The following is an 11,982-nucleotide window of genomic DNA, read 5'->3' as shown; positions in this document are numbered from 1 at the left end:
CAACTGAATTATCCATACCAAGCCCAAGCCAGAACCACTGTGATTTATTTAGGTCTCTTCCAAATTAAAAAAAAAAAAAGGGGAAAAAAAACCAACTTCAAACCTTTTTCTGGCTTCTACAGAAAAGTAATGCATTTTTAACTGCATGAAGCCAAGTCACACAGGAAATAAATGCTAAACACAGACACGGATGGAGAGAACATGGTTTAATTAAAGGCAAAGCTGTTTTCAGCAGCTGCAGTTCTTGCACGGACAGACAGAAAACACAAAAAAAGCTTACAACACAAACCAGTTTCTGTTGGGGGCCCCTTCCCCTGCTCCCCCCAGGTGCTGGAGGGCAGGTGGGGTCAGATGCATTCCCGAGGCCGGGCGCTCATGCACAAGTGGAACAGTGCAGCTGGGACCTGGCACAGCCGGGAGTGAGATGGTGTTCCTGGTTAGCTCGTCGGGGGTGCAAGAGTCAGTGACGGCGCAAACACGGGAATGTCGCAGCTGCCTGGGCGCACAGCTTGGACACACACCAGGAGGGCTGGAGGGGACACACAGGGTGGGCTGGATTACCATCAGATGAGAACTTCACTTTTTGGACTTGTTAAAGGAAATACAGCTTTGAAATGCAACACAGAACAGTGATGTTGCTAAGGTGGAGCTTGTGGGGAGCTGCTCGTACCCCTGAGGGTACTGGGTCTCCTCCACCTTCCCTTTTTGTATTCTCTGGGTCTGCCCAGACTCCAGTGTCACTTCGGCTCCTGCATGTGCTTTGCTCTGCAGCTGAATTCCAGCCCAGAGATCCTGAATCATCACACAAACCCCTACTGCTAAAAACAGCAAATGGACATTGAGACTGCTTCTGTAACTTCCCTGGGAAACCTAACAAAAACGCTGTCCTTTTCTTTAACAAAGCTTCCAGTCTTCAATCCCCCTAATAAATAGCAAATAAAACGTTTTTTCCTTTTCCCTTCTGCACCTTTTCATCTATAAACAGCACTGTGCTGTTTCTGTGTGTCCATGGGTGCCTTAGATTTGTTTCTGGCACTGAAAGCCTGGGGCTGCAGCTGGGACAGGTTTCTGCAGAGCTGACCTGTGCCTCACTGGGCATGCGGATGCCCCACGCTGTCCAGGCTGGCTGTCGGATTCACCCAGCCCTGCTGGACCCCTGATTATTTTCTGCCATGGTAATGAAACTACGAGCGTTCAGCGAAGATGGGAAGATGGAAAGAAAACCAAAAGCAAAACAAAAAAAATAACCCCATTGAAAGCTTTCTACCTACCTATTAAAATGAGTCAGGCTGTGAATGCACAGACTAGCCTGCCCTTTGTGGGGCTAGCCACTATGCTACAGTAAAATGTACAGGAATCACACGTTAATTTAAAACCCCATAGCAGTTAACTTGCTTTTCAGCAGTGCTGCGATGCCCCATATCACCCCTTACAGCTCAAACACCTACGGAGAGAAGGGCATTTCATGCTGGAGTCTCTAGTCCACCCTCTGGGTGAAGTGGTGCTAAGTGCCAGACTCTCTTTCATGAAGCTCCTTTGCTAGTCCAGGACACAAGAGCCCCACCTCGCCACCACCCACTGTGACTAGAGCAGCAACTGGGGCTCTCATTGCTACACACTGACTATGAAGCACATCTGTGTATGGAAGAATTCAGTGTGATCTTACTACTGAGACAGTAATAAAGATGTTTAGGAGTAATTTCAACTACATTCTCAGTCAGCGAAGCAATCATTAATGGATTCCTATTGTATCTCCCCAAAGAGAGGAAAAGGATTGAGAAGTTCTCATTGGCTTCTCCCATCTGCCCTTTGCTCTCAGCTTTTACTTCCCATGTGGCTGGGGACATGCACGATGGAGAAGGTGAGAGGCGGTGATATCGGGTTACTGAGTGAGCCAAACAGCAGTTCCTCTCTCCCTCCAAAGGGCCCGGGGATAGGAGAGTTCCTGATGTTGTTTGCTTGCACTGCAGACGTTTTGTGCACACTCAGTGGGTTGGTGGAGCTCTTACGCCCTCCTGACAGCAAGGAACAGAAAAGAGGGCTGCCACCTGCACAGGACTGTGTGTGCCAGTCCCGCAGACCCAACATGCCATGGTTTATGGAGCCGTCGTAGTAAGGGTTGCTTCCTCTGTCTCAATGCGGCGGGTTCATGGTGCCTTGTCCGCGCTGCTGCTTCTGCTTCTGCTGCATCAACAGCTGCTCCAGGGCCGAGGGGCCAGGGTGCATCATAGAACTGGACCAGATGGACTAAAAACAAACAGCCAACATTAGCACCTCTTTGCACTACACAGCCCCTCTGCCAGATGGGAAAGCGACACCATGTTCTAATATTCTCCCTCTTTATCACTCATACCTGGCTTATCACAAAAGTTAACCAGGCTTCAAAGAAGACCTTCTAAAAAGAGACTCCCTGGAAGAAACTTATCCTCCTCCAGAACCTTCATTACTACAAAAATTCATACCACATTAACTATTACTAATTTTAGACTAGTCAAAGCTAATGCTAGAATTTCTTCCAGTTCTGCCAGCCTGGGCTTGTTCCACAAAATACTCAAAACCAGCAAGAACTGGACATTTGTGACATCTTCCTGCACTGGTGACACTTCCCACACTGCCTGTGTAAGTGAATCTGCAGGAAAAACTTTGGGCTTCTGGCACTGAACTCTGACACTTCCAACAAGCTAACACCCATCAGTTGATCATCCAGCCTGCAGACTCGTCCCTGAGCACAGCCCCAGCCAAACCCACCTTCAGGCTCTCCATAAGCACAGCTGAGGAGTCCTCCATGGCAGGAGGGCCTTGGGCTGTCCAGGTACCACTAGGAGCGCTGGACTGGTGCCAGCTGCTCTCCGAAGAGGACGACGTTGCTGGGAGATAGTCCAGACCAAACCCTCCCATTGCTAAAATGGCAGAAAGACAAGTTCAAAGCAACATGGCAAAACCAGCGCAAAACAAACATCATCAGATGATGGTGTCTGACACCTCCGTGCTAACCTGGAGCCCAGCACTTGCCTGGCTTATCTGTTTTCCAGCGGTCTGTGACTCTCCGGTCTCTGCTGTCTGGAGTCCCAATGGGTCCAAAGTTGGAGAAAGGAACAGAATTGTGGTTATGGGTTGGAGGGGAGCTTGGCAAGCTGCTGGGGTTGGAGGAGTGAGGAGACTGGCTGGCTGGTGTTGAATGATCTAGGGATTACAAGGCAAGAGGGAAAAAAGGTCAGCAGAGACAGCAGGAGCCTCCCAGTTTTGAATTTCTTAGTGCTGCTGTGAATTCTGCCATCACCCAGTTTGCTACAATGCTGAAGGTCAGTTTTTATTCCCTCCATTACATGAGTGTAATGTGAATGCCTAAATTCTGAGCGAAAAATTTACAAGAACAGAATGACTGTGTTTAATGCTTACCAGAAAAACAAAAACCAGGAAACCTCATGAGGGCTGGCTAGGCAAAGCCAGTTTTCCCCATGTCTCTTGAAGAACTTGTCTCAAACTAAATGAGTAATCATCTCGAAGCTTGACAAACCAATTGAAAAACTAGATTAGACCTTGAGGAGTTTGCAAGTTTACAACTTCAATTCCCAAGTCTGGGAATGTTTCACACTTATGTGAGTCTTAAAGCAATTCAGACCAGAACCCAAGAGTGAGCAAAAGAGGAGAGGGAGCATGAAGCAGCCTGTCCACAGGTAGGACGAAACAAATGATGAGGTGAAGGGAGAGGAAATTGAAGCCATGTGAGCCAAAAATCCTGCTAGAATAAAAGCACTTTGCAACTCCCTCCATTTCACCCACAACAGCTTTTCCTGGCTGGTTGCAGAAGTTCTACCAAACATCTCATCCAGCCCAGATATTACTTCAAATCCACTAATTTCTCAACTAATTCCTCTCTCACACTCTTCTGGATTTTTAGTGAAATTAAAATCATGACATAACAATTATGGTTTATGCCTTTAAGATAATTACTAACGAAGAAGCTGGTTTGCCTTATGGGCTGCTTAACAGTAAAAAACCAAACCCAACAAAACCCACTACTGTTGTATTTTCCTCCACTCTTCACTCACACAGTTTCTTTTTCAAATATTTACATTATAAAGTCCAGCTCCTCCTGCTTTTTCCAAAAAAAGCAACACGCAAAGTATACGGACATCTGAGTTAAAGCACTACTCCCAAATGGCTGTCCAGGAAACCGAGTTAAAGAGATTTCAGGATTTAACACCTCTTACAATATTTATCCTGCTCAACTACTTAAATTAAAATCCAGGTTCTTACAATATATTAATTACAGAATCCCCTCGTATTTCTGAGGATATATAAAGTAAAACAGAAACCTTCAGAGACCTTGTCAAGCAAGTTTGGGGGTTTTATTTAATTTCCAGTTACATACAACTTGCAGTTGGTTTAGAATTAACTCAAATCCTCTTACATCACTAGATACAAGAAATGCCATACCAGGATTACCTGAGCTGGCTGGAAGGGATGGAGACCACGGAGTCCCTTCAAAGAGAGAATAGAGTGAAGTCTCCTGATGGGCAGCTGAAGGGGTGACTTCTGTTTTTGTGCTGGTATTCATGTTTTTTCCATATACCTCATTGAACATGCTGTTGTTCGGGTATCTTTCCTGAAAGAAACCAAACAATATAAGAGCTTAGGTGTTAGATTTATTTCAAACACTGAGACTGTACAAAGGAAACAACTGTAGTTCAAAATATTTTCTTATTCCTTTTTCACTTCCCTGCCCCATCTTTTCTGACCATTTAACATTAAGTCCATCACATTCTGAATCAGGACAGATTTCTCCCGGCTGGACTGCAAAGTTTTCACAAAATCTTCAGATTCACAGTACTCAGAAAAGTTGTATAAAGACCCTGCTCAATTCTCTGGAAGAGAACAGGTAATTCATTGCTCTGGAAATAAAAACCTACACACCACAGTACCCTGAGATGCACCTTTTCAGTCAATTCCATGAATTCACTGAGAGCAAAGGGCCTGTGAATGCAGCAAGACTCAAGAGTACATCTGTAGTGATACAGCCAAGATTAATTTGGGAAGAAAATTGATAAAGGCAAAGATTAAGGTTGATACAGACTGAAATTATGCATCCATGTGGATTTCTTTCAGGTTTTCTACTGGCTTAACCACAACAAGCTGAAACAGCAAAAGGTATTGGACTCTGGTTCTCACTTACCTGATTTAGAGAAAAGCCACTGAGGGACAGGAAAGATGATGACTGAGACATCAATTCTGATGGTTTTTCCAGCAGGGACTTCTTCAGAAACCAAAAAGGGGAAAAGAGCAATTAGTGCTCAGTGTAGGGACCATGAGGAAAAGTATGTTAACAGAAACTGCCAAAGAGGTTTTGGTCACATTTACAACTTGTCTTGCATTTTAGCTCCAGCATCTTGGAGGACAGGAGAGGCAAGCTAACAAGTGCAAAAAATCAGTAGTTTTCCTACTACCTGTAATTAATAACCTATAAATCAGCAAACATGACAGCTGAGAGTCTCGAGACAAACCCCACTGCCAGAACAGGTTTTCAAATGCAAAGTCTAATATTCTGATACATCTAAAGGGGAGACTCCTGCCAAAAATACCTTACGGTTGTGTAAAACCTCGTACAAGTGAGAAAAGCTTGTACAAGTGAGACAGGATCCCTCCCAGTGACCAGAAGACTCCTTCAGACAAGGTTAGACTCTTGTATGTGGCTTCTGACAGAATATTTTTTCAGTTCTGAGAGCATCCCTGCTGTAGAGATGCTCTTAGACAGCAAGAGCAGCTAAGTGCTTTTTAAATTAGGTGTAATAGTCCAAACGTCATTTAGCACTCTCTCACTTCCATTATAAATTACTTGTAGAGAGGAAGGAAAAAAACCCCAACCCAAACGCTTAAAAGAAAGCTTTCAAAACTCCCCATGACTTTTTACTTCCATGTAAAGATATTATGGACCATGACCTTTTTTCCATCACCTATGCCACCTCCCTCTCACACAGCTGTTATTTCCAGCATGAAATATTTCTTGTCTTTCTGTTCGGTTCTTACTATGATTAAGGAGTGAAAAACTGTCTCTGAAACGAGCCTTTTCAGAGAAGAAATAGCTAACACTGACACAGAAACCAAAGAAAAAATATCAAGCTTGGCTGGTAGACAATGACCATCACCAAATTTAGGATGTGGATCACCAAGCCATAGAATTAGTAAAACCATAAGTAAAAACGTGTGTGAACCAAAATAAAAGCTGTAGTCTTGTTACAAATAAACCCCTTCTTGCACTCTCACCAGCTCAGCATGTCAGGTGTTTTAAAATTTATTTTTCAAACAAGAAAAACCTGAACTAGCATCCCTCTGTTTTTAACACAGTCACATTATCTGGAGTATCTCTGCTTTCATCCTGTAAACTTAAGACAAACAGCCTTATTTTCTTGGCAAGTGGTCCCTAGCTTGTTAGATTTTCAAAGTGACAGCTCATTACTTTGAAAGCATGTTTTAAAACACAGACAAAATTCCCACTCTGCATATTTACACGGCTCGCACAGCAAAGGATCTCCTTCCATTTGTCAGCAGACACAACAGTAGGAGCTTCAAAGGAAGCTGCTGAAGCAGCAATTAATTTCTTAGCAAAGTTATCTAATGAGAGAGAAGTGAGTGTCTATTTTGCAACTGGCTCCTTGGAATGGCAGGTAAAATAACTGAGGAAGAGACTTAATCAGAGATTTTGAGTAGTCACAAATAATTCTTTGTTACGGCTACTAATCTGAATGAGTATGATTTAATGACTGTGTTTGTAGCCATAATAGAAAGGCACGCTGCACTTTCAGAGGCAATTTAAAAATTCAACAGCTCTGAGACCCCCCCCAGCTAGTGAACTAGGACAGTTTTAATATAAAAAATATAGGAAAAAAAACCCCTCTGTCAAAAATGACTATATTTCTGTATGAGTTACTGTGTATTTATCCAGTTAATTGCTATTTTCTTCCAAAGCCATCTTTCTCTTTTTTCAATCTCTTCTACATTGAATAGGGGAGCATCCCCCTGCCTCTATGGAATTTTTATATGCAGATTATAATCACAGAATCATGTCACAGAACTGTGGAATAGCCTAGGTTGGAAGGGATATTAAAACTCATCTCATTCCACCCCACTGCCCACGGACACCTTCCACTATCCCAGGTTGCTCCAAGCTCGATTCAACCTGGCCTTGGACACTTCCCAGGGATGGGGCAGCCACAGTTTCTCACCATCCTCACAGGGAAGAATTTCTTCCTAGTATCTCATCTAAACCTATTCTCTGTCAGTTTGAAGCCATTCCCCCTTGTCCTGTCACTACACCCTTGTTTTGATGACCCCCACAGCCCAATCAGTGCACCCTCTGCCCTTTAGTACTAAGCCCATAAAACTGCAGAAGAGCTAGTGCATTAAAATGATGCATCATGATGCATCAACACCTCTCCTGTGGACTGTACTTACAAAAATCCCAGTTCTTCTGATTCCTGAACAAATTAGCAAGCTTGGATGAGGCAAGTCATATCATAGGCCTCAGTGAAAACTAGCTCAAAGGTGAGGCAGGGAAGTGGACAGGAGGGATGGGGGAGAGAAAGGAATTTCACATTTCTTATAATTTCACAGAAGAAAGAGATGCCAGTTAAGAGTGAGAAGCAGCAGTATTACATCAAATACATACAAAGAGGCTTCGTCCAGGAAGAGAGGCGAGAGGCCCCAGCAGAGCTGGGTAAAGATCAGGAGGATTAGAGAAAATCAGCTCTTCCTCCTCCTCCAAGGCAGCCAGACTCTTTAACAGGTCCGGAGGAAGCAGAGGGGAGCTCTTGGGGTCCTAGTGACAGAAATGAGCACAGTGAGACAACAGAAGGCAGAAAGAATAGCCAGAGACAGTGAGGCTAAGCCAGAGCAGGAGAGAGAACAGCAAGAGGAAGGCAGAAGGCAGCATGCAGAGGGTGAGGTGAGAATGGTGCTGAGACACACAAAGAGAACTCTGAGCAGAAACGACCACCAGCCACATGGCCAAATGCGCACAGGGAGAGCAGCACGCATCAAAGTGACAGCAGAGAGCTTTAATAAGTGGAGCGTATGCTTCCCCTTGCATCCATGCTACATACTGAACCTGTTTCCACGTGCAAGAACAACAAACAATCATTCTTCTACAGCTGATCTCTGAGTAATTTAGGTTTCAAGTAGAATTATGTTTGCATCTTCTTCTTTTTCCTACTTGTGGAGTTTCAATCCCATGAGACTTATTTCCACTGGTGATGGCTGCTATGCCAATGCACAGCTTACCAGCCCCCTGGGCCAGTAAAATCTGCAAAGTGCTTGTCAGACTGGGCATCTTGACTTACGTGAGGGATGCTTAAAGCACAAGCATCACAGGGCACAGCTTCTCTCTGTAGCTCAATGTGCTGGCACTTCGGCAAGGTTTCCATTTTAGGAATGAGGATGAGGCTTTGACCCTGTCTCCATCTAAAAACCACAACCTGACATCAGGGTAGGGGCAGACTCCTGTACATTGCCTGGCTTTTCTCTCGGAAGGATGAGCCAAGTGACCTCAGCTGACCATCACCATGTCCTGAGTGCATTTACAGAGGCACACCCCACCAAAGGTTTAAAAGGCCTCTGTTTAAGCCTCCTTATAAACATCACCGAAAGCACTCACAGACAACTCCAGGGCTGTTAATAAATAGCAGATGTTGGTGGGTTTATAAACAGCAACATGAAGCACGACCGCATGAATAGAAGTAAAGTATTCCATTACTGCAACTGGGAGCTCCCTCAGCGTCATGGGATTTTCAGGAAGAACAAACAAACAAAAAATCCAAGACAAGACTGCTGCTACCATCCTTGATTGCTCAACCTATTGCAGCCTCAGCCATTGAATTCACTATAGCAGTGTTAGGAGTTCACCTAAAGCGTAATAATTCAACTGCAATTATTTGGGTGGCTTTTATGGTTTTCATCAGTTGCCAGACAAGAATTTTCTCCAAAACTATCAGCTGCCACGTTTCTTGACCTGGCAGACACAGTGCAGAGATGGACGTCACATCCACACTGAACAAGACGTACATCTACTTGAAACCAAATCTTCGAGACTGATCCCACACACAGCCTACTGAAATGGGGGATTCATCCCTTTGTGCTGGAACCCCAGGTACTGACACTCAGGTCTCTTCTAAACAAGCTCACATTGACCTACTTGGGACCACAGGGCATTCTTGAAACAGGGAAACACCAAGAGTTGCTGGGAATACCAGAGCTTTGGTTTTCCCCACTTGCAGCATAGATCTTACCTCAAAGGTCATCCTGGAGACAGCATCCTGCTCAGAGCAGAAGACTCCCTGCCGCTTCCCCCTGCGGTCCATGTTTGACTGCTGGGTCATCACCCTGTTGTCAGTCATGCCGTAGGAAGAGTCCCAGTAATATTCTGGCACCTTGACTTCTGAGGGGTTCTGGTTATATGGCTCCATTGGGAAAGGCTTCATTTTTTTCTCCAGCGGTTGCTGTTGCATCACAGGAGGCTGTAATGACTGTTCAAAGAGTTTGAGAGGGTCCTGGGCCTGCAGGTAATAGGGCTGCTTTACAGGCATGATCTTCCCCAGGGAGCCTTGGACTTGAGGGGGGTTCCAGAGCTGCTTCGATGAGTCTGTCTGTGGATACTGAGGCAGAGACACAGGACTTCACCAGTGGGGAGGAACAATTCATGTTACCTGAATGCCTAACTCCATCCAAGCTGTCAGCCTGGCTCATGGGTGACAGCAAATCTGAATGTTTGTGGAATGTCCGTGTTAGTGACAAAAGCAATTTCCATAGGCATCTAATACTCTTTAGTCAAGCTTTAAACCAACAGCCAAGTATAATCCTTACTCTAATCCAGTACCTTACAACCCAAAAGCCTACAAACTAAACCTTTAGTAAGGTACTGAGCCAGCATTTTGCTGCCCAGAACACAAGGAAGGTCTCACTATTGGGTCCAGATTTGCCAGAAGGGAGATTTTCTCCAGCACAAGGTGATCAAAGAACTAAGAGACATAAGGGAACTGACACTGCAACCAGTTAGCCAAAAGGAGAGTGCAGGTGGAGGTTCACACTCAGTCCTCATCACTCACACAAGAAAACTGGAAAGGCCTGAGACAGACATACCAACTCCATACCTTGTCTGTATCAGAAACACACAGCAAACAGATGACAGAAAAGACATTCCATTCCAGTACATACCTTCCTTTCAGTTACAGCATCATATGTTCACACCCACCAAACTTCAGCTCATTTTCAAATTTGCCCAGAAGTTCACAATCAAAAAATAAAGTCTTTAACGACAATTTTGAAAGGTAACCCAGGAAGACAGTCTTGAATGTTGGCCATTTATTTTTAAATAAAGCCTAGCATGTAGCACAGGCCAAGTTTACCTGCTGGAATCCGGAGTGGTGTGGCGGGCTCTTCCCCAGGCCTTGCACAGCTTTCGTGGGGGACTGGTGCTGCTGCTGCTGGGCCAGAGCTTGGACCTGTAACTGGCTTGTGGACTGTGCTGTTGCCTGAGCTGGTAAAGATGAGAGGGGTTGCTGGGAAGGAGGTGGTGTTTGCTGAGGTCCCTGGGTCATTGGCCCTGGTCCAGAGGGCCGCTGCTGGCTGTAAGGAATGTGGGACTGTTTCCCACCTTGCACCTGGTTTCCTGCAGGCGAGTGAGCTGTGGGCTGGAGGAAGGTTCCTGGGACAGAAACACCACCCGGGAAGGTATACCCCGTGCTCATGGAGAAAGCCACAGGAGGGGGGACAACATAGGTTGGAGGAGGAAATCCTGGAAAAGATAAAAAATTCACCTTTAATCACAGTTTGGCAGAGCAGATAGCTCCCTCCAGAAAACTTACAGTGGGGTTTCTCTTCCTATGCTGTTCATTTAGAAAGGAGGCACCAGTTTGCACACATGCACCATAATGTCCTTCCTCACCTTGGCATGTGCATGGCTGTGATCACACAGGGATTCAGAGTTTGTTCTGAATCTGGAGTTTTCTTGCAATATTCCAGGCACTGATAGTGGTCAGCCATGGCAGTATCTGAGGGTCATATGTTTCCACGTCCCTGTGTCCCCTGTCCCCCAATCTCCCTGCTTTTTTTGACCCCCACTACCTTCTTCCTTCCTTGCTCTGGGGTTTTTGATGCTTTACCCCCAAAGTTTCCTCCCCTTCAAACACATTTTCAGGGACTGAACTTCTGCAAGAACAAACAGAAGCAATCAATACAGTAAGTCTACTGCCTCCTCCCAGAGGACCACCAGTCTCTGGATCAATTTAGAGAGAGACAGATGGTAACCAAACAAATCCTCATATCCGTAAGATCAATTCCTTCCCTGTAATTCACACCGACAAGCCAGGTTTGGAAGGCAAGCTTTAATTCTGTGTCTCACAGGCCAGATTTTATGCTGACTTTGAGACAGGGAAGATGCCCCTCTGTCTTATATTGAGAGCTCCATGTAACAGGTGCAGGGAAGATACCAGCTTCCAGTTATTCCATGAGCAAACATGGATAGCAAGGTATGACAGGCAGACTCCACAGCAAAATGGGACATGCAGTGCAGCAACAGAAGCAAGTAAGACCACACAAATTACAGCTTCAAACATGAGCACCACTACAAAAAGTGAGTTTTAAAGCAAGCATTGGGATTGATCTTTTGCAATGGAGTCTGAAGCACCGGGAATGCTTCAGAAGCAGTGCTAGCAGAAAGCTTTGTTATGTTCAGACTACCTACAGGAAGAGCCTAGTGTGAAGTTCCTTGATCTCACAACCACTAAACCAGAAGGCAGGTGGCAGATTTCATGACAGACCTCAATTCCAAAGCATAAGGAATCTTACTTATCTCGTTTCACTTCTGCTATGTCCCTTCTTTACTACTTGATAATATGTTCAACAGGAAAATCCATGTTCATTAACGGAGCCCCTGCCTTCAGAGGCTGCACCAACCACTATTACAGGATTTTCTTCACAGTCAACAATAAA

At 45.0% G+C, this 11,982-nt stretch overlaps 1 protein-coding gene across 4 annotated transcripts in view; it reads right to left on the bottom strand.

Annotated features, from left to right (window-relative positions):
• Positions 1 to 185: 185 nt before the first annotated feature.
• The window catches only part of SMG7 (SMG7 nonsense mediated mRNA decay factor), a 53,098-nt gene continuing 41,301 nt past the window's right edge, over positions 186 to 11,982 (bottom strand). For 2 of the 4 annotated variants that reach the window (XM_039555727.1, XM_039555728.1), the window contains exons 16-23: positions 10,398 to 10,786; positions 9,282 to 9,647; positions 7,667 to 7,816; positions 5,177 to 5,257; positions 4,450 to 4,609; positions 3,013 to 3,183; positions 2,749 to 2,900; positions 186 to 2,247 (exon numbers count right to left, since the gene is read on the bottom strand). In XM_039555727.1, the coding sequence (XP_039411661.1) occupies positions 2,134 to 2,247; positions 2,749 to 2,900; positions 3,013 to 3,183; positions 4,450 to 4,609; positions 5,177 to 5,257; positions 7,667 to 7,816; positions 9,282 to 9,647; positions 10,398 to 10,786 (1,583 nt within the window). In that variant the 3' untranslated portion in view covers positions 186 to 2,133. The remainder of the gene's footprint in view (positions 2,248 to 2,748; positions 2,901 to 3,012; positions 3,184 to 4,449; positions 4,610 to 5,176; positions 5,258 to 7,666; positions 7,817 to 9,281; positions 9,648 to 10,397; positions 10,787 to 11,982) is intronic. The other 2 variants (XM_039555729.1, XM_039555730.1) reach the window with 2 other exon arrangements.

This window comes from Corvus cornix, chromosome 8, assembly GCF_000738735.6.
Source record: "Corvus cornix cornix isolate S_Up_H32 chromosome 8, ASM73873v5, whole genome shotgun sequence".
Classification (NCBI taxonomy): Eukaryota; Metazoa; Chordata; class Aves; order Passeriformes; family Corvidae; genus Corvus; species Corvus cornix.
Note: the sequence above shows the minus strand (reverse complement) of the source record. Positions and strands in the feature narration are given on the sequence as shown.